The sequence below is a fragment of the Camarhynchus parvulus genome, chromosome 18, assembly GCF_901933205.1.
Source record: "Camarhynchus parvulus chromosome 18, STF_HiC, whole genome shotgun sequence".
NCBI classification, from domain to species: Eukaryota; Metazoa; Chordata; class Aves; order Passeriformes; family Thraupidae; genus Camarhynchus; species Camarhynchus parvulus.
The window spans coordinates 5,872,746-5,895,015 of NC_044588.1; the positions used below are offsets into that span (position 1 = coordinate 5,872,746).

The 22,270-nt window shown below is 44.6% G+C and overlaps 1 protein-coding gene across 1 annotated transcript in view; it reads left to right on the forward strand.

The window, feature by feature from the left end:
• Nucleotides 1-2,382: 2,382 nt before the first annotated feature.
• The window catches only part of ASPSCR1 (ASPSCR1 tether for SLC2A4, UBX domain containing), a 35,747-nt gene continuing 15,859 nt past the window's right edge, over nt 2,383-22,270 (forward strand). Inside the window, exons 1-12 of the mRNA XM_030962341.1 lie at nt 2,383-2,481; nt 2,564-2,619; nt 3,265-3,376; nt 7,002-7,102; nt 11,095-11,152; nt 11,957-12,030; nt 12,811-13,219; nt 17,676-17,815; nt 19,139-19,220; nt 20,012-20,078; nt 20,819-20,881; nt 21,167-21,219. Coding sequence (XP_030818201.1) covers nt 2,383-2,481; nt 2,564-2,619; nt 3,265-3,376; nt 7,002-7,102; nt 11,095-11,152; nt 11,957-12,030; nt 12,811-13,219; nt 17,676-17,815; nt 19,139-19,220; nt 20,012-20,078; nt 20,819-20,881; nt 21,167-21,219 — 1,314 coding nt within the window. The remainder of the gene's footprint in view (nt 2,482-2,563; nt 2,620-3,264; nt 3,377-7,001; nt 7,103-11,094; nt 11,153-11,956; nt 12,031-12,810; nt 13,220-17,675; nt 17,816-19,138; nt 19,221-20,011; nt 20,079-20,818; nt 20,882-21,166; nt 21,220-22,270) is intronic.

Here is a 22,270-nt window from a genome sequence, read left to right on the forward strand (position 1 = left end):
GGCTGAAAAGTGGGATTAGGGAAAGTTATTCTGCAGTGCATTCACTCTAATCACCAAAAAAAATGCAATTTAAGACAAATTTTTGGAGGATGTTTGGCTGGGGCTCACCTGGTAGATTTGCAGGCATCTTCCAGCCTGACAGTGGCAGAAATCAGATATAAGGGTGTTTTCAGCTATTCCCAAATGAGATCCTCTTTCTTTGTGGCACTTTAATGGACTCCAGGTTGTAATCACCGCCCCCATTTCTCTCCTGATGCTTCTAATTTGAGATAAATATTTGAGATTAGAAGTGGCTCTGGGTATGAAATGTGACCCTTCTCCTCCATGCAACTCTATGATTATGACATACTATTAATAATCACAATCACCTCTAATCCTACAATTTGGCAATGGTCAGCTCAAATTACATTGGTGTCTTTTTAACAGGAGCAACATTTCTGTAAGGGATGTGTCACTTCCAGATGCAAAAAAGGTGCAAAAGATGAAACAGCTGCCTGCTTCAGACATCAAATAGGAGCTACACCCACCCAGAAACGAGACCAGTGTTTTGGGCTATGAAACCCAAAGTGCATCTTTCAGATTGGAATGGCTGCTCTGCCTGAGCAGGGGATAGTCACTGCAGTTAACAAAATCATCTTAATTGCTTATTCGCCTCCAGAAAAAGTATTAATTAGTGGAAGAATGGGATATCTTTGTTATGCGTGAGATAATTGCAGAGCTTTGGATCTCTTTAAAGACTAAGTCAGACTATCTGAATTGAATATCAGATATTTGTTGCACCCTTTTTTAGACAAGTGTGTCAACTTTGAGAAAATCTTCCCCTTAAATGCTCACACCTCTTCATGTATATTTACAGCATAGCACAATTGAAAAGGTAGAAATCTAAATATCCTGAACACTGTATCTCTATAAATGTAATGGCAATGATACTGCCCAATGGGTGGACTTTGGAATCCGCATCCATAAGCTAGGGGATGTCTCTCCATCATTAAAATTCCCATGTTTCTCCCTTCTCTGACACTGCTGATATGGTTAACACAAGCAAGTGTTATCTTTTATGAAAGTGTCTTTCCTTGAAAGGATCTTTTTCTTTCATAAGCCAAGCAAACCAGACATTTTTGTGGGTGTTGGGGTAGAGGTGGAGACTTAACATATAGGATAAATATAGAAGAAGTAGAGAAAGGAGAAAGTATTTGGCATGTGGTTACAACTTAGGCTAAATAAATTCCAGTGGTTACTCAAACTAAAAGTTTTGGGTTTTGTTTGCTGTTTTTTTTGTTTTTTTTTTTTTGTTTTTTTTTTTTTTTGGTGAGTTGTTTTGTTTTCTTTCTATGATAGCAAACTAAACAGACTGTCATCGAATCTGAGAGTGCCTTTGATGCAGAGGCCATGCTGAGACTGAAGGGGAAACCCATAAATGAAATAAAGTCTCTGGGAAATTGTGTGTTGTGAAATGTATGATAATTTCAGTTCCTTGGCTGCAGCCATGTCTCCTGACCATCTGAGTTTGCAGCACTGACCACGAGGTTCCAAATGAACTTTTTTTTTTGCCAGAAGAAATGTCTCTCACGGGCAGCAGGATGCTGTGCTTTGTCTGACCAACGGCGCCCCGACTGCGGCACTGCCGGGACACTCCCGTGGCACAGGGAAGGCGGCAGGACGGTCCCCAGTCCCCTGCGACTTGCGGCGTTCGCCCGGGCTGTTATTTGGCTCAGGAGAGCCTTCCCTGTACGCGCAGGGATTTTCGGTGCCGCTGCTTGGGAGGGAGATCCGAACCCTTCTGCCCCAGGCATTTCTGGCGCTGCCTGGGGATGCCCGGGCCGGCCGGCCCTCGGTTAGGGGTCGCCGCCTGCTCTGCCGGCCAGGGTCCCGGTAAAACGAGAAAATGTTTTATTTCCCTGGGGGAGGATCCCGACACTGGAAACCCAAGGGACAACACAGGCGCCGACAGCCACAGCAGGAGGTGTGCCTGGCTCCCGCCCCGCTCCCCGCGGGGCTGCGAGACGGCGGCGGCTGCGGAGCCGCCCCCACCGCGGCCCGGCGGGCAGGGCCGGGGCAGCCCCCGCCCAGCGCCGGGGAGCCGCCCGGGCCGCCCACCGTGCGCCGTGCAGGGGCCGCCGCCAGACCCCTCGCGCCCGGAGCGAACCGCCCCGCTCCGCTCCGCCCGCAGAGCCGCCGGCCCGTCCCGCCGCGGGCCGGCTCCGCCAGGCCGGGACCGTCCGCGACCGCTCGCTCCCGCAGCCGCCGGGCCGGGCCGGGCCAGCGCCCCCGTCCTCCTCCCCTCCGGTGCGGTCGGGGCGCGGCGCGGCGGGGCGGGCCGGCAGCGGGACAGCCCCGGGCCGGCTCCGCCCCGGCCGCGCGGGGCTGGCACGGCAGGGGAAGATGGCGGCGGCGGGCGGGGGTGGCGCCGCGGTGTCGGTGCTGGCGCCCAGCGGGCGGCGGGTCACGGTGCGGGTGGGGCCCGGCACGGTCCTGCTCCAGGTGGGTCCGCGGCGGCGGGGGGCTGAGGGGAAGGCGGTGGCGGGGCCGCAGGCCGGCCGTGACGCCTCTGTTCTCTCCGCAGGTCCTCGAGGAGGTCTGCAGGAAGCAGGGTGGCAGCCCTGGCGAGTACGGCCTGAAGTGAGTGTCGCCGCGGGGCCGGGCCGGCTCCGGCTGCCCCGGCCGTGCGAGAGGCCCCGCCCGCGGCCGCTCTCCGCGCCGGGCCCGGCGCTGCCGGAGCCCGCGGCGCGTCCGGGGCCCGGCGGAACCCGCGGCGGGCAGTGGGAGTGCGAGGGGCCGGGACACTGCCTGAGCTCTGCTCAGGGCGGCTCACCCCGGTTTCCCTGTGCCACGCTCCTTTCGGTGCTGGGACACACGGCGAGGCCCCATGCCGCTGCCACGGGACACCCACGCGTGCACCTCATCCCGAGCACAGATCAGCAACGCCCGTCTCCCGTTTTACCTGGGGGTTTGACCCTCTGCTTTTGTGGTGTCTTAATTGCAACTCGTTTGTCTGAGTAGCACAAAAAAAAAAAAAAAAAAAAAAAAGAGTACATTGGTATTTAACCAGGCTTAAATTAACTATTTAACGTAGTTGGTTGCTGTTTATCTCTTTAAAACCTTTAAAGGAAGAACATAGATTTGAGTCCCTTCTCTGTGACTTCTATGAACTGCAGCTCCTTTGGTGTGCAGAATAGCTTTTGTTGATTTTGTTGAATTCCTCCTGGGAATTCTCTTGCCCAATACCTGCACTTTGTATTGCTCATAGGCTATGTTCTCCTTCAGGTTTCAGAGGAATGTGTTGGACCTGTCTTTGCAGTGGAGATTTGCTAGGCTGCCCAACAATGCCAAACTGGAGATGGTGCCAGTCTCCAGCAGAGTGGGAGCTGGAACCACGGTATGTTCATTTACACAGTGTGACCTGTTTTGTTCAGTTACCAGTTGTGCTGATAGGATCTCATCAGATCTAATGACCAAGAGGCCGGCGTGGGCAGTGCCTCTGTGAGAGACCAGCTGAAGACTGGTTGCAGTGCTTTCGAAAATAGTAATTAAGTAGCTGAAAGTCTTTACTTAGAGTCTGCATGAGCATGGGGTATCAGCTGTGCTAGAGGAGAGTGGGATGGTTTGGGGAGCTGAAAAACTAGTGGTCATGGATAGCTAAGAAGTTAAACATCAGTGATGACTAATTCAGTTCCCTTTCCTAATTTCTGTTTCAGTTGCTGTTGTCCAGCTCTGGATTTTGAGTAAATCTCAGATTCTTACAGAATCTTGTTTTACTGCTTTCCCAGCATTGGTGTTCGTGGTGTGTTTACACAGCTTTAGAGTCTTCAGTGACGTGTTCTGTCTTCATCACTGGCCAAATGTCCCTATTTAGTATTATTTGCAAAGGACTTTTGAATGCTGTTTTCTCCAGAAATTATGGCCACTTTTAGGAGTGTAAAAATCTTCTATACATACCCCTGTGGCCATAGGCCTAACTTTTCAAGCAATGCATAGGTGTTACTGAGTGTGAACTTTTCATGGTGTAAAAATGATGTGTGGTCTTACTTAAGTAGCCTGGCAATGGAAATTTGTCTGTCACTAAGTCATCTTGCTATTTGTTAACTTCCTCATAGGAAGTTTCTCTATTTTCATGTAAGTTTCAGGTCTGTTGCTGCTGATCTCTTAATGTCTGTCAGCCAAGCAGTGTTAGTGGTGTTTATTAAAGGCAGTTAATCTAACTGAGAGAAACTGAGAGAAACTGATCCGTGTGTGGTGTGAGAAGGCTTTGGAGTCTTTGCTTTAGTTCACTCTGTAACGTAGTTTTGGGTGTCCCTGATGTTCATACTTTTCTCTGTAAAACCTCTATGTTCTTTGCTTTGGCACTCATGGCTTTTTTCTGATTTGGGGGTAGAAAGACATTTGTGCTTGAAATAATGTCTTTACTTAAAAAAATACCACAAACCAGTAGCATCTGCTTAAATGTTCAGTGAAATGTTGTGGTGGATGGAGGTTTCTTCCAGAGAAAAGTCTTTCTCTTGAAATGGTGCAGTGATGACTGTCTGACATTTGCATCCAGTTTGGGAGGTACTGAAGGAAAACAATGATTTTATTTTTTTTCCCTGAAGTTATATTGCGAGAAAGGGCAAGAAGGACTGTTCACTGTTAGGAGAGGGGTTATACTGTGGGATTGTTACATTAGATCACAAAAGAGAAGAGCTAAAAGAAGTGTAAGTTGTTACTATTTAGTTGCAGTTCAACCACGCAATATACAGAAGTGAGGCTTCCCTGGGAGTGCTGGTTGCTCTGTCATGAAGGTGAGGAGATGCAGCAAATGTGCATGTGAAGAGTGGAGTCTAAAGAATCCCTGCCCCACAAACTTGAGCCGATTTTACTTGGGAGAATTTCACAGTGTAAGAAAAGACTTTGTACAGAACAACTGACTAAAAAGAATTCCCTCCCACAGCGAGTATGTGTTAAAAAATAGGGAATTCTGTAACAGCCAGGTGACTGTGACTGGGATGTAGTGGCAGTTCAGATGCACACTCAGTCATGCCAGCTGGCTGCAGTAATATTGGGATGAATTTCATTCTATGTCTTTTATTACTGTATGTTCTATTAAGATTGTGTGTGTGGAAGTAGGTGTGCTTTCCTTTAGTGACAGCAGTTACCCTAGAGACAGAATACAGGTTTTGATAAATCATGAGTTTGTTCAGCAAATCTGATGTTTTAAAAATAGAAAGCTTTTGGATTTGCCTTTGCTTGTGGAAAACATTGTTTCCTGTAAGACAGTTCTTTAGTGAAAAATGGAACAAATTCCCTTTGTGATGGCAGGTGACGCAGGAGCACCATCAGTACAGCTCTGGTGTTAAAGCTGTCAGCCTCTTGTTTAAATGTTTGTAAACTTAGACGATAATTGGCACTGGTTGTTGGAATACTAAGTAGCACCTGGGGTTTTCGAAGAGACTTTTCTAATGGAGTGAACAGGACTTTCGTGACATGTTTGGCTTTGAACTGTTGCCCAAAAACTGATGCAACTGGTAGTCTGAATTTCTGGCCTGGATTCTTACAGAATGGTGATGTCAGCTGTCATCGCTCTGCTGTAGCTGAGAATAATCTAAAGCTTGTCTCCCGTGTAGGAGAAACCAGGAGATTGTGTTAGTGGTGGGATGAAATGACACTGTATTGTCAGCTCATTATTGATGATGCCACTGTTTCCTTTATGCAGAAAAATTCCTGTCTCCAGCAGGTCAGCATTTGCAGCCCTGTGAGGACTGGTGGGAGCCAAGGCAGATGACAAATATATTCCTCCGTGGAAATCACAGTGAATTGCTGGAGCTTTCCCACCTCTGTAGCTCCTGCCCTCATGCTTACACACACACCTTGCACTTGGTGAGAGGCTGCACTGAGAGTATTAGTAGGGACACATGAAAACACAGAATGAAAGAAGGTGGCTTTGGCTGTCTTGGCCTAATGTCCTTCTCAGGCTTTGGAATAAGGCCAGTTTTTGTGGACTTCTGCAAACTAAAGTTGACTGGGGAAACCAGGTTGTATCTAGTGGCTGCAGGACTTCGTGTGATTTTTCTTTAGACAAGTGAGCTAATTGGGAAAACTTGAGAGTTAGACATTCTGGAAAAGGCTGAATATTCCCTAAAAGGTTAAGATAACACCTAAAGTGCTCTGCAGAATATTATCTAGAGAAATGTCCTGGTGGTTTTGTTTTTGTGGTTTTTTTTTTGTGGGGGAGTAGTAGGGAAGCAATTCTCTAAAGACTGTGTGGTGCCTTATAATGTATGTGGATGTTCACATTCCAGGTTGGAAAAGATCTGTTAAAATCTATAGCTAGCTGGCTCTTGCTTTTTTCTGCAGGTGTTCAAGAACTCGGTAATTTAGTGACCAGAATTATTGTTGAGATTTTTTGTTACTTCACTCTTAAATTGTATGTCAAAATGTGGTGGTTAGGAAGCATTAGTGAGTTGCAAGTTACAAACGTCGTTCCTTCAGACTGCTAATGGTTTTTTAGGTCTTCAGTAAAGCAGGGATGGATGGGAATGTGTTAATTGTTTCTGTGTGTGGATATGCAAGTATCCACAACTGTTTTGTCCCATGGAAGTTGTTCTGCAAAATGACGCTGAAGTAGACAGCTCTGTGTTGGTGTTCTAGATGGTGTAGCTGCATCAGTCATGTCTGGGTTATTGGAATTTGTTTTATGTAGCTGTGAAGACCCTTACTGTAAAGTTTCACCTGGTATAAAACAGAGTACCTCTGTTGCTCATGATGGCTCATTATTTGGGATGTTTGCATTGGCTTTTCTCTGAATATGTTGCAGTTCAAGATAGGGCAGGGGAGAGGGGCCCATGAAAGCTGGTTAGTATTCCAGGATGGCCTCCCCCACACTCAGGAGCCATTCATCCCAACGAACAGGAATTCAGGCCAGAATGCCTGCACTGATGAACAAGAAACACCAAAATATTTTAAAAAGTTGTGAAGAAAAATAAGTTTTCATTCAATTTTCAGATGAATTAATTGTGGTGTTCTTATAGGTTCGGATAGCATTACAACTAGATGATGGCTCCCGCTTGCAAGACACCTTCCTCTGTCAACAGACCTTATGGGAACTTCTCAACCATTTTGCAAGGATCAGGTGAGCAATGCAGTGAGAAAATACTTGTTTTGATCTCTGCATGCCACTAATTACTTGTTACAGTGACCCAGCTAAATCCTTCAAATTTGTAGAATTTACATTAATCTGATCGTGATTTCTCCTATAACAGACATGTTTGCATTTTCCTTGCTCTTTCATATTTGACAATCCATAGTTTTATTATTGTTTTTTAATCCAGGAGCACCACTCTTGATTCAGGGCATAAACTGGTAACAAACTGCTGAGGCTGTGAAGATACTGGGATATGTTGCACCACCTTCCTTTTACACAAATCTGTTTGAAGTCAGGTTGCTGCTAGAGATGTGTTTGTCAAGCCTGGATGATCTCCATCCTCAGTATTTCTGTGCTGCAGTTCCCTGTTGTGCTGGGGGTTCTTTCATATGGGTTGGTGTTGCTTTTGAGGCTTGCTGTTGTGCAAGTTCTTCAAGGAAATCTGGAGCCCTCAGCAGGTTAATCTTCAAAAGACTGATTAGATCCTGTTTAAATGAAAGAATTTCTGCTTCTGTATTTATTGAACATATACATGGGTTAGAAATCTTGTTATTTTAGTCTAGTCTACATTGAGTGCTACCTCTTGTCTTTAGTTTTGATTTTAGAAGGCTGTATTGTTTTGAAATGTCAAGGTAATAAACTTCTCGGAGAGAGGCACTTCTTTTCTATTTTTCATGGTTTGGAAGAGGAAGCCTTGAAGCTGTGACAGCCGTTCTGTTTTTAATCATGGACCATGTCTACAATGTGACATTTATTCATAAGTAAAGGAACAGTATTCATATAAATGCTAGAGATAAAAGAATTATTTTTCTTTTAATTGAGGAAAGAGGTAGGAAAAAACCACAGGTATCATTTTCCTGAGGGTTTTAAGTCCCCTCTTGTTCCTTACTACATCCTCTGTGCGGAGAGGAGTGCCTGTTGCAGTTTGGGGACTGCTAGACTGGTGGAAGGTGGTAATTACTGACAATGACAAATAACCTTTGTGTGGCTTTCTCACATATTAGTTGATTGTTTATTTGATTTAAATTTTGAGCTTTTCATATAATTTTGCTCTTTTGAAGTGGTTTTATTGGTTACAGGTCATTGTAATACTACTGGCTCATATACATGTTGCTGCTCTTAAGTATCCAACTGCAGCAGTGTGCTAAGCATTCATCACTTCAGAACACAGCTGCTCTTTTCTGGCCTCTGGAAGCTGACTTCAGATATTTGGATGGACTTCACAATCTTGATTAAGTTCAACAAGCAGCAAAGGTGCTGTGTGTTGTTTAGTCACAGAACAAGCTGAATCTACAGGCATCTGTATGGGTTTAATGGGCTGAGTTGCTGTTCAATGTGTTTTGATTCAGTTGACTAACTAGTCAGCTAGTTGTTGATGTTTGCTGAAATCCTTCCTTGGACTCTCCAACTGGAGACGTTTTCCTGGAATGCTCGGCCGCTCTAAGTGCGTGAGGGGAAGTATTCTAAATCCACTGGAATTTCCCCTGGGTTTCCACATCCATCTTGGCTAATTGGGTCTGAAGAAGGTCTGGAAGCTATTGTAGGGCTGCTCCTCCTCTCAGCGTGCGGCAGTCCTTGCACAAGATGTTTACAGGCCCTGTCAGATCACTACATGAAGGAATCTAATCTGCTTGCCGTTCCCCTTCTGAAGAGCAGCACATCAAAGAGAGGACAGTATGTTTGATGTGTGTGCTTGCCTCAGTGGGTGCATGTAATGGATTAGCAGCAGCTGGAGGAGGAGCCTGCTGCTTCCAAGAGTTAGACAAAAATAAGTCTCTGGGGATCTTTGTGTGGAGTCTGTGCTGCAGAGGCTGATTGAGGGCACACTGTTGTCTGCCCTGTGAGCAAGAATCCTGCATTTCTATCTCCCACTCTTGCCTGCTTGCAGCTTCAGCAGCTTTATGAGCTGTTCTCCATAGAGCAGTTGCAATTCAGAGACTCAGAGACATCTTTGATAGTCATTATGATTCTTCACTGCTTCTTCACTTCACTGCTTCACTGCTTCTTCTTCTACACTGGTCATTCATTCAGTTCAGATATTTTCCACACATTTTTAGAAAACTCTTTGAAGAGTTTCTTGGATTGAAGTGGAAAGCGGTTTTTGGAAAAGTGAATGAAACTAGGTTCTGTAAGTCAAACTGGCTTCATATTGGTCTTTGGTGAGGACATGTTCCACTCTGCCTAAGACTTTTTTCCTCTTAAGTGGTTGTCATCCACCTTTCCTGACAGACAGCAGCTTGAGGTTCAAGCTTGTATTCTGTGGCCTGTTCTGTCTGCCTTTTCTGTGATTCTGTACTGTTTCTCTGTGTCTCACCAGTCCTTCATCTTTTGTGCACCGTTATTGAGGATTCCTCAAGGGATACAGCTAATCTCAATTGGAAGCAAAACCTATTGAAAATAAGGTGGGGATGAGTGTCTTTCCTGGATTGTCTGGAGAAGTGTGAGTGCAGTAACCTGCTATGGTGTGCTAAAGGCACTCTCTGGTGATCTTTTGTTCCAATTCTCAAATTGAGACAAGATTTTTTTTTTCTGCCTTTCATGATCAGGCATTGGCCTTGGGAATTTCATTGGGTACTGCTGCCAGAGGAGTGAGGGTGGTTGGAGCCTGGGTCTTATATCACAAGACAATGTTCTTTTGTATGAGCAACTTAATCTTGATTCCTGCAGAGCATTGTATAGTGTGTTTTGTTCCTGAAAGAGAATAACTAATTGCAGAATCACAAATGGAGGCAAACCTATTGTAGTGTTGGTTTGGTTGTTCACCCTGAAGTTAACTGTGTTTCATAATTTGACCCTTGAATATAGTATTTTGGATGCTCTGGTGTGTCTGTTGCTTTCTGCACAATGGGATTTGTTGTGGTGGCTGGGAGAAGTGTTCTGAAATAGTGGTCTTACAGTCTTGGTACTATGAACTCCCTGGAATATGTTGCAACTGGTCTGGAAGCAGTTCTCAGCTGCTGTCTTTCCTAAAATAGACCTGACCATCAGGACTGGTTTTGTAGTTTGCTCTGTTTGGATTTGCTCTACCTCTGGGTTTCATTGTGACTCGCCTTGTCCCATACCACTGTGCTGTTGCAAGCTTTTAACCATTTGATCAAGATGGCATATAGACTGCTACAATTAAGCTAGACATCTCAGTTGTGGTTTGTGCTTAACAGATTTAGTCCCTCACATCCTTCAACTGGAAACCATTGATGTTCTCTGGCTCTTGAGAATTACTCAAAGATTGAGTATCATAATTTTCCAATGGCTCTCTCAATCCTGAGTGGCTTCTGGTTTCATTTATATGTCATTGTAGCTGAGTTTTGAGTCTCAGTTTAAATGTCCTTGATGAATTTTCATGGAATTTGATGGCTGTTTCCCTTCATTTTCCACTTCATAGGCTGGTTGACTTCCTCTCAGTTCAGTTTATTTTGTCACTTCATGCTGGGCTAAGTTTGGTTATGCAGACTCTGGAGTTCTGCTGGGCAAGCAGGTTGTTAAAGTGCAAAAGGTGATTTCCCTGTTACCATTACAGAAAATGCTACCTGTGTCCTAAGGTGGTCTTTCCCTGCTGGCTGGATATATTGCACGTCTGTTTGTGGAGTTCCAAGCTTTTGTAAGAGCAGCACACAGACCAAGCAATGTACAGTCACTTCAGAACCACGCGCTTCAGTGGCTGAGTGGATTTTGACTGTTACTTAAGGGATTCTTTTCCTACATAACTCCTTGACATAACTTTGTTTCTGGTAATATTGCATCTCAAAATATAAGTGTTTAAATTATGCGATGCTGAAGGCACAATGTTTTAAGTGAATGCATTGAAGCAAATTGTTTACTTAATGTCTAATAGTGATCCCGTGAACTGTGTAGTGGTTATTGCTGGAGAAAAACGGAGGACAGTGTTTCCTGCTGATTTCACTTTGTACTGTTACTCTGTGCTGGTTTTGGAGGGGGTAGGCTGTTCTGCAGATGCTGCAGTGTTTTGCTCTTTCTTGCAGGGAGTTGATGGAACAGGATGGTGAATTGTCTCCGGTCTGTATTTACATGCGGGATGAGGTAAGGCAGCAAAGGCCTCTCAACTGTCTCATGTCCCTAAAACATAAGAAAACTTAGTTCTGCTTTCCAACCTGGAAAGTGTTTCTTTTGAACTTTCTTGAGAGGGGAAGTAGAAAAATGTTGGTCTTTTCAATGCATGACGTGTCTGTATGGAAAAAAGCTCTCTTGGAACGTAACCTTGTGCCGTTGAGACCTCTGAGCCCATAAAATGAGCTCAATGACCTATTTGTGTTTTTCTTTCCAGCTTCTTTTAAAGCTTGAGTCAAAACAGTGTTTTCATTTTAATAAATATTTGCTTTTCTCTGTTTTGATCTTTTGCTATTAATGTTTTGTTAAATATTTTGTATGTGGATATTATGGAATTCGCTCTGCCTAGCTGTCCCCTTTACTTCCCACTGACCTCTGTGGACAGATCGTCTTTATTCTGGAATAGGTCATTACAGACAGATAGGAGGTGTATGTAAGGAAATCGTCTGTCTTGCAGCTCTGAGATGTTGCCTGTCGTTTAACTCCTGACATAAAAGTAGCTTTGCTGTAGTTGGATCCCACTTGGATGTGTGTATGGGATGAAGATATATGTAGGTCACCTTCCACTGAGATAATTTAATAAGCTGTGAATTTGGTGAAACAGTACAAGTTGATACAAATGGATTCAGGTCTGATTTTCAACTGCAGGAGTGTGTTTTCACCTGTTTCTTGTGTTGTGTGGTATTTCTTCAGATACAGGTTTCTTTCTATAAAGAGCTTTACATGCTTTGCTGGGGAATCAGAGGCCATAACTACTCTCCTTTGGTTTTGTTGTAGATATCAGGAAAAGATGCCCTGGAGAGGACAACACTGAAATCACTTGGCCTGATTGGAGGCAATGCCATTATCAGGTTGGGAGAAGCAAAGTTTGGCCTCTTTATTTTCCCTTTCGACTCTGATGGTGAATTTATTTTGTTTCAAGTACCAAAAGAAAGAAAAAAAAAAAAAAAGAAAAGTCACAAGAAAAGACGCCAAATTAAAACATTGCGGCATTCAGAAATTACTGCATTTGCCTGTTTATCTCAAACTGCTGCCCAGATGTGCTTTGCACAGCAGCAGATGCTGGCACTGACCAGTCATGTGCAGATTAAAAGAGCTTGTTTGTTTCTTTTTTTTTTTCTTTTTTTTTTCTTCCTCCTTTGAGTGGAACAGACAATTCAAAGTTAAAAGTCTCTCAGAGAGGGTAATCAGCTACCACTTCATTCTTCCCTGCTCTGGATCTCAGGCACTTAACTCCCAGCTGCTGCAGGCCCTGGTGGCTGTTGGGGGGTGAGTTTGGGACAGGGGCAACCTTTCTGTGATCTCCTGACCAGCTCTTTGTGGTATATACAGAAGGCAGGAGTGATTAGAAGCTGTGCTTTCCAACTGCCTGCTGATTTTGTCTAGAAGGCAGTTTTCTTCTGGAGGAGTGGGTCCCTGTTCTGTTATTCTGCACAACCCCCTGGCCCTCTACCCCATACTTCACAGTAATTGGAGCTTGTTCTCTGTAAGCACCTGGAAGAAGAAAGTTATTAAATCAGGGTGTATTTGAATCAGGTGCTGTCTTTGTGTCATGGACATGTTAAGAATAGGGAGGGCAGCAGTCCTAGGATTATGATTTTATTTTTATTCCTTTTGGTGTCTTTTTCAAGAGTTGTCATGAAGAAATGCAGTTCATCTGGTGGGGAGGGTGCCACGGTGCCTTGTAATGAGCCAACAGTGAGGCAAGGCTCCATGGAAGAAGCAATGGATGTGCCACTACCTCAAGAAAACACATTTCCAAAGGACTTGGAGCACAGGGATGTGGCTATATCTTTAAACAGCTGCACACACGAGCAAGACTCGATTAAAGATTCTCATGCTAGCTTGGAGGAGCTGCAGCATTTCCCAGAGCCTGAGCCTACCCCATTTGTCCCTTTTTTTGGAGATGGAGAGCATCTGGGGGACTCTCCTGTAGCTGTACCATCTTCAAAGCTGCCAACAACTTTTTCGAGCCCTGGAGGTCCTTCTAAGCCAAAGAAGTCTAAGAGCAGCCAAGAACTGCAAAAGGAGCAAGAACAGGTAAGGGAAAATGAATTTGCAGTTTGGGCAACAAGGGCTTTTTTTATATCCTGCCTTGCCTGAGGCTGCACTTCCTTGAGGAAAAAGATGTTTCCAGATTTAGGACTTTTTCCCTGTGTCGCAGGATTAGGTGCCTTAATGACGCACAGTTCTGTCTGAGTTCAGAAAGGAAGTAGGAAGGATTTGAGTTTAAGAATTTGCTGTCCAGAGTTAGGCAATAGAGACAACGCAGCTGCATTAAATCACAGTCCAGAAGATCCTGCACCTCAGTGCCACAGATTTCATGAACAAATGGCCACTTTGTTACCTGACCCTGTGACTTAATATTCTTAGTATTGCAGATGAAGCAGAAACCTTCCATCCTTTTCCTTTTGTACTTCTGCTTGCTTATAGAAGTGGTTTTTGTCTTAATCTAAAATATCTTGCCTCTGAAGTAGTCTACCTGTCTCTAACTATCTCCCAGAAGGACAGATTGCACATCTCACCATTGTTGGATCTCTGAAATAAAACTCTGTTTGTTAAAACTGAAAGTGCTTGAGCCCATGTTGAGATACCAGTACTGATGGCTGAAAAGTGCTGTGATGCCATCCCAGAGTCACCTGGGAATGACATTGAAGTGTGTTTTCTGCAGGGCAGCTGTATGGAATTGAATGCCTTCAGGAAGGTTGGGTATGTCTGGCAAGTAGTGTAGCATGAAGTACAGGAGCCGTTTAATTAATAATTTACTCCTTGCTATTATGCACTGAGAGTTTCCCATTCTCGATTCTCAGTGAGCAGCTCTTTTCTTGCTCCTTTGGCTCGTCACCGGGGCCAGCTTTCATGTTCAGAGATCCCCTTTGTTGTTTTTGACTCATTGGTACCTCCTAGAGTTGGAGGTTTGAATCTTCTCTGGTCTGATCCAGCCAGGATTGAACAATAGAAAGCTATAAGTAGAAAGAAAGGATGCCTGGGGAGCTTCAAAGGGAGCTTAGTCCAGGAGGAATTTAGCAAGACTGTGGATGCTTTCACGTTGATGTAGAGACTCTACCTTAGTTGACTTCTCTGTGGTTGCAGCCTATTTTTGATGAGTTCTGAATTGTTGGGGAGCAGAAGCCAGACCATGGAAGGACTCCGGAGCAGCTATGAACTGCACAAGTAGCAGAAAGAGGCCATGCCAACCTGCAATGGTGAATATTTGAGTGTATTAGAAACATGTTTGGGTCTGTCTAATCAGTATTATTTAACCTTTTGGAGCAGACCCTTAACATGGAGAATTAAACAGTAGGCTGGGTGATTTGTCCAGTCTCATGTGTTGCTTGTTTCAGTTGCACTCTTGTCTATGAGGCGTTTGGAAAGGAGGAGTTTGTGCTGTGTCTGGGAAGAGAGAAGTGCAAGGATTTGTGGTGCTATCCTTCACCAGTCTTGTTGCCCACACTTCTCTGTGCACTGGTGGGAGAGGCAGAACTCCATCATTTCACTGAGTGCACAGGCTGATGTGTAGCTGTGCTTCTGGGCATGGCTGAGTGCTGGTGGCTGAAGGACTCACACGAAGCAATGTCGTTCTCAGAGTCGCAGTCCAGTTCAAACCACTTCTGGAGCCAGCTGCCTTCCACTCTGAGAGCAGCTTGGGAAGCAGCTGCAGATTCTGTTGGGGGAGTTGTGTCCTTGTGTTAAACAGCATGTGATTTTGACGGCTGCTTTCAAGCCCTTTGATCTCTGGTACTTTTGCTGCTGATTGATTACATTTTGTTCCCTCCTCCACTCCTGCCATCTTCCACTCTCCTCCCAGCGGCAACAGCCAAGTAGGGCTAGCCACATGGCATCTGCTTTTTGTCCTTTTTCAGTCCTGAGGAAAAAAAACCCAAAACAAAACAAATTATTTTTAAACATCAAAGGTCCATTTTTGTAAAAGAATCTTCCCATTAATGCTTTGCCTGTGTGTGGTTTTTGAAGCTGAAGAGAGGCTGGATAAAATCTGTGCCGGCATCCCTTCGTTTCTTGGGCTAAAGATGGTTTACAGACAGCTGCAAGCTGACTTTGATGTCAGAATGTTAATTATTAGAAGGTAATTTTAAACCAGATTCCGCATGAGATTAGAGCTCCCAGAGGTGGTGGGGAGGAAGTGGGTCTCTGGGGAGAGCTTGCTGTGGAAAGCGCAATGACCCCTATTTCGCTTAAATCATAAGAGTTTTCCTCAGCTTACCTGCTTCCCTGGGAGCAGGATGGTGACCCCAGAGTGAACTGCATTTTTCCTGACACCTGGCTTTGTCACATAGGCTGCACTTACATAGATGCTGCTGTGAACATACGGCTTCAGCCTCATGGTGAAAAGTACCTGACATTTCAGCCTTGGTGGAAGAATACACTTTGAAGAAGGAAGATGGCAAACCTTAGCACAGCATCTTTGGCTCCTGGAAGAAGTAGGACAGCAAAATGCACAGCTTGCTTTCCTCCAGTTTACATAATGGAGAGTAGAACATCCGTATGGTGGCCATTTATGTTACAGGAGATGGTTATTTTTTATCACAGTTGCAGAAAACACTGTGTGCGCAGTGGGCTGGGAAGTGGGTTAGTATTCCTGGAGTCTCTTTGATAATCATTGTGGGAAGTTAATTTTTGGATTCTGTCCGCCCTTTAGGATTGTTGGAGCCCACAGCAAGGAAGAGGAGGGAACACTTAGGACTGGAATATATGTCTGCCTTGTGCCATCTTGGGTTCCCAATGCCTTGGCAGATGCCATTAACTGTCACCATAATTTGGATGGGGGCTGGCCCTTTCCCTTTGGAATCCCACTGCTGTTGGGATTAACTAAAGTCCTTGTTAGAGCCAATACTAAATGGTAGCTTTAGGATTTGCTAATGCAGAGTTTGGATACTTTGGAGTTCTCTCCATCGTATCCTTGCACCCTTCACAACATGCCATAGGATCTGCCTCTTCAGTCTTTTGGGTTTGGGCTTGTTCAGAAGACATCTATTTTCACTACATGTTTAGAATGAAATGAAACTCAAGCCTGCTTGAGGAGATTAAAGTACACTGGGTTCTTGGGGAGGCCTGATTAATTCTCCTCTGGCCTCTGACATAGATGTGCCCTCACTGGAGCATCAGTGGTCAGTGGTTGGATCACGGTGCAACCTGATTCCCAGCCCATGGTCCTGGGCACTTGGGGTCCTTCCTGCAGCACTGGCACCCCCACCCCACCCGGGCCTGGGGAAAGCTGCAGCCAGGCTCCTGTACCCGCTCGTTAGGGCTGACCCTGCTCAACTTTCTAAAAGTAGCCAAAGCTCCCACCCACACAACCTCCATCTTTTAATTTCTCAAATTACCCTTTAGTGCCCACAAGTAGAGTGAACATTGCCTTGTAATTTGTGTTGTGCTTTAGACAATTGAGAAGACTCCTGTTCCCAAGTGGCCAGTGCCTGGGGGAGGGTTGAGTGGATGGAGGGAGGACATCTGGGTGTTAATTAGGATTGGAATGGGTGTATGAGAGAATGAGGGGAGAAGAAATGGGCTGTAGGTTCATTCACAGAGCCTGTGGCATTGTTAAGCTGGCAGCTGACTAGGAAGAAATGCTGGATTAACTACCAAAATTTTTGTTCCTGTGAGCCTCTTCAGCCATAGCTGTGTCCTCCCTGCATCTCCTGTAGCCTTCAGTATGCTGTTCTCTGTTTGCAAGCTTTGTTCCTTTAAACAGTTTTGGAATTTAGAAAGTTTGACTTGTTTGAGATCCAGGAGGTGTAACTGCCTCTCGATTGCTTGACTCTGGTCGTGGTTTCTATTCACAGAGGCACAGCTGCTGCTTTGGGCAAAAGAGAGAGTAGCCAGCACATAACCTTTCCTGGGGAGGTATCCATTAAAGTCCTGCTGCCTGCAGAGATGGCAAATGCTCTTGATCTCAGTGGTTGGGGCTCCAGTTTGGGTTTTTTAGGGATTGTGGGTATTGGCTTGTTTTGTTTTGGTTTTTCCATAACTGCAACCACAGCTGTAGGCTAGGCCCAGTTGCACTGGAAGGTTTGCCATCATGACACCCAGCTCTGGGCTCTGGAGGCTGGGGGAGCAGGCAGCCAGGCTTTCTGTGCCCTGCTGGGCAGGTGAGAAGGTGTGCAGCTTGGAGTGCCTGCTCTCAGCTCTGCTGTGTGGGGCAGGTGGCCAGTAAATGTTTTAAGTACCTTTGTTGCAGCTGATGGCCAGGGAGAATGCTCTCCTGCATCTGTGTGCTCTGGTTGCAGCAAAGGCTGATCTCTCACTTTGTAAGTGCAAAGCAAAGGAGTTTTATTGTTTAAGGGATCTTTCTGCACACAAGAAACCGGGATAAAATTTTGAAAGGTGTGCAATGAAACCCTGCAGTGGTTTAGTTCAGAGAGCTGAACAGGTCAAAAGACAGTTTGTAAATACTGGCCTGTTACTCTTTTTCAGGAACCTTATAAGATAAGCAGAGCAATGCATTTAAAACTAATTGGAGCTTATTTTTTTTCTGTAGCTTGTAGAACGTGAGCCCCTTATATGTCACCTAGACCTACTGGAACAACTTTCTGATGGCCCAGAAGAGCTTCCTGATGAATTTTTTGAAGTCACAGTGGATGATGTACGGAAACGTTTGGCACAGCTGCAGAATGAGAGGCAAGTTCCCTTTCTGCTGTGAGTGAGATTTGCTGTGTCCTGTTGATGAGCAGAGTGACAGTGATCAGCAGAGCTTGTTTTATTTTTGGCCAGTAAGAAACACCTTATCTTCTAAGTAACTGAATCAACCTTTTATTAGACCTCATCAGAAAGACCAACCTAGCCACAAGGCAAGACCTGAGAATGTTTGGAAGAGGCATACACACACACACACACACACATATATGGAAATTATAGGAAGCTGACTAACAATGTATTGCACTGTTCATGTAGCTTGCTTTCAAATATTCATGATTTTACTTCATCAGACTTCAGTTCAATAAAAACTCGGATGAAGATAAACTGCCCTTCCTGTCACAGCACCATTTTGCTGTCTGTATGTTTCTTGAAGAAATTAATTTCATTAATGTATTTAGTTTCAAGTGGGTCAAAGCATTCCTTTAAACATTGCAATAACTCTCCAGGACTGTGAAACAGTCTCTTTTATGCTATAGCCAAGTCCAAGTTGAACTTTTTACTTAGAGTTGATTTTTTTCCCACAGGCCACTGAGTACACAGAATATGGCCTGAAAATTGCTCTGCTGTTTGTGGGTCTGGAGTATTTAGTGGTACAAATGTAGAGTCATTTGGTTGGGGATTACTGGAATACAGGCCCCCCAAAAAGACCCAATTTCCAAATTTGCTGATGCTTTCCTCTTAAAGCCAGGGATAAAAATAAAGGCAAGTTACACATCAGTTACTTGGATACAAAGAAAATGTACTTAAGCTGAGCATAGGATCTCTTGGGTCTGAGCTAGTTTCTTTGCTTATGGGAAAATATGTAATTATTTTCATACATTTATTGTTTCCTCTTAAATACAAGTAGACTTTTGTTTTGTACCCACTATTTATTTTAATAGACATCTACAATGCCAGTTCTTGAATGATCTGAAACTTTTCATTTTTTTCCCTGTTGCTAATTAATACTTATTAATTTTTTGTGCTGGCATTGTTTTTCAAGTTCAGTAGCTCTTCTGCCTCTGTGGAGTAATAATGTCCAACCCTAGTCTCTGGTTTATTGGATTAATAAGTTCACCTCTTCTTGAGTAGTCTAAGCAGACTTTCCTGTCCTCTTAGGATCTTTTTTTGCATCTGCCGTCATGAACTTGTACAGTAGTATTGTTGCTGATGCTCAGTAGTTTCAGGAATTAGGGAAAATGCTGTGAGAGATGCATTGAACAGTTGATGAGTTCTCATCAGCCCTGCTTGGGTCTTCTGCTAGCTTAATAAAGTGAAAATACATTGTAAAATTACAGACAACTTGCCTTCTTCCCATGTCTGTAGGAAACGCCTGGAAGAAGCTCCACTGATGACAAAGTCCTTGAAGGAGTCCCAGCTGAAGGAGAAGTTGGAGCGTTACCCCAAGGTAGTATTTGTTCATTTTCCAGTTCCTCTGGCTATCCCAGACTTGGGGATTGAGTACCTTGGGATTCAGTTGTAAGACTTTTCAAATTCCCATCCCTATTAATTGTTTCTGGGACTTGCATAACAGGAGTGCCATGTGAAAACAGCTGTACTGTAATATGGTAATATGTCACTGGTTGAGTGACAGGCAGTAGAGTTGCTTCTGTTCTGTTCCAGATGTCTCAAAACCTTTCTGTTGTGCACACATCAGTCTGTATGACTGAGCCTTCCTGCCTGCTCTCTGTAGACAATTTGTTAGACACTCATTGAAAGTGAAATGATTCAATGTTACAGGTTGGGTTAATTTTACTCTGTAACTCTGGTCCTTGTGCAGTTTCCAAGTGTGGTGCTTTCTGACCAAGCTGGAGGTCCAAAGGTCAGGGGTACGTCAGGAGGATTCCTACTGCCGCGGACACATTGGGATGCCAGTGAACTGTCTGCACCTGTCCATGAGGGTCTGTCTTTGTTGTTGGTGCATCATTTAGCACAGGGAGCTCCTACCCTCTGAGCAAGTGCTGCTGCATTTTACATCACATGATGAGCTCTTGTGCCCCCTCTGAAAGGCAGAGAGCCCTTGTTCCCTGAGGAGCTGCACAGCACTGTTAGCCAGATTCCTCTTCTGTCCCTGTAAATACCTCAGATCTCCCCATTAAAGAAAACCAACAAATAAACAACTTGCAGGTTCTAAGCCACGGACAGGTGTTACAGAGCAGTGATGAACCAGTGTCCTGATGGGCATTGTCTTTGCTTCAGGTGGTGGTGAGAGTTCGTTTTCCAGACCGCCACGTTCTGCAGGGCTGCTTCCATCCCACTGAGACTGGTAAGACCAAGCAATCACACAATGAGAGTGTGTCTGAATAGGTCACACTGTTGCCTGGCAAAGTAAAACTGCTCTGAAGAAGCAGCAGAAGGTAGTTAGACTGTCATTGTAGGGCCCTGAATGGACTAAGAAGGGACTTTGGGCTAGTTAAGTTAGCTAAGGGCTAGTTGGTGGAGATGGCAAAACACTTGTCCTTGTGTAGACAGGAAGCTGTCCCACTTGCTATCCCCTTGTTTGTGTCTAAATGATGTGTTACTGGGATGCGTTTGGAGACTTCCTCTGACTTAGTGTGTAAAACATTTTTCACCCCCTTCCCCAATCAAAAATCTACCCCAAAAAGCAGGAAGGAAGAAAAAAAAGAACTTCAGCAACTCTACTAAGAGAGGATGTACCTTTATGGTTCTGTCAGTTCACAAAGGCAATCAGACCATACACTAAGTAGCTCTTACTGTCATTACTGGAGATCCTCTTATTCTTAGCTGTCAGCCATGGTTACCTGCACAAACTTTTTTGATAATTTTGTAGGCATCCTTAGATTTTTCCAAGGGACCAGCACATCAAAGTGATTTATTTTGTTTGTTTTTTCTACAAGAAATTTGTGAGAGCAGTTGTGTACTTTGGAGTAAAAGGCAGTCTCCATACCTTCTAGAAGGCATTTCTGCTGTTACAAGTTAGTCTTCTTGCCCAACATTTGAAGAACCAAATGTAATTTAGCAAACCTTTCTCTTCTTTTTCCACAGTTGGCATTTTGAGAGACTTTGTAAGAAGCCACCTTGCCGATGCAGAGTTGCCATTTTACTTGTGTGAGTGCTGTTGGTAATATTTGGCCTTACTTTATAAAGCCTGTTTCTAGCTGTGGGATGTTGATGCCTGAGGGATGACCTGGAAGGTTAATGCCTTCCCTAAAACACAGCTTCACAGTGCAAAGAAGGTGTAACCTGCTCCCTTAGCCATGTTATGCTTCTGTCTAAGAAGCAGCCTCTGTGGGCATATGAACGTGTCACCCCTTCAGAGAGCAGGGATGCCTCCCATACCTATGTTTGATGTTCTGGTTGCTAGGTGTTTTATAACTTGTTTTTTAACTTCAGTTGTTGCACCTCCCAGAATCATCTTGAACGATGAAAGTCTGACGCTGTTTGAGGTAAGGACTCACCCATGGGCTCTGATTCTCTCTGCTTTGTGCTCCCCTTACCCCTGCCTCAGGCTTTAGTTACTTTTAGAAGAAGCTGGGTAATGCTGTAGGCGTCTGCTCAGCCAAGGCTAGTGGAACCAGGTGTTTTGGAGCACAAGCTCTTCACCAGAAGAGGTCCACCTTGTGCAGCAATAGGCAGAGGCACACTGGGGCAGGCCTGGGGATTCCCATTGTTTGGTACACACTGCAGTTAACCTGGAATGTTATTGTGAGAGCTGAGCTGAGCTCAGTGTGCTTTAGCTGTAGCTGGACTAGGATAATAAGAGATGAGACTCAGTGTGGACAGGGAACTGTTTTCAATTGCTGCAGTGGGAGCTAGAGGCCATATTAGACAAAAATCTGACTTCTTTGAAATAACTGTGTGAGAGTAAATGTGCACTGAAGGATACGCATTCTCTTTTGTAATTTTTCTCTGAAAACACTGAAATACAGGTTTTCAAATACAGATTCCTGGAGATTTTTTGCAAGTGTCAGATAAGGTGGTCTTGATGTCCCTGGCCAGAGATTATTGGCTGTGTGGATCACACATCTACATTAGGAGTGTCTGATTTTGCCAATGACTTTGCCCCAAACGCACACTGTTTAAAATGTTCTGTCATTCAGAACTGCATGGACCGTTCCAGACTGGTGCACCAGAGATTCTTCAGAGTAAAGGCTCATGCAGCAGCAGTGAGAATTCTTGTTTGATGCCCCTGAGGGAGCAGAAAGGCTGGGGTGGGGAGAGGGATAGAGAAAGGGACTTTTCAGGCATCATGGTGAATTAGGTCGTGATTAGCATGCCTTGGAAGTTGTTTGCCATGGAGTTTTCCAAGTTCCACAACTTGCTGACCAGGCCATGTGGAAGGAATACACATGCAGATGCTTTTAGATGATTAAATATATTAAATATTCAGACCTGTATCTGCCTCCTGTTGATCTTCTGATGCTGGTTCTGGTTTCCCTTGTTAACCTTTGTCTGTTTTCTAAAATCTTCTAAATCCTCTACTTACCTCTGTTTGCC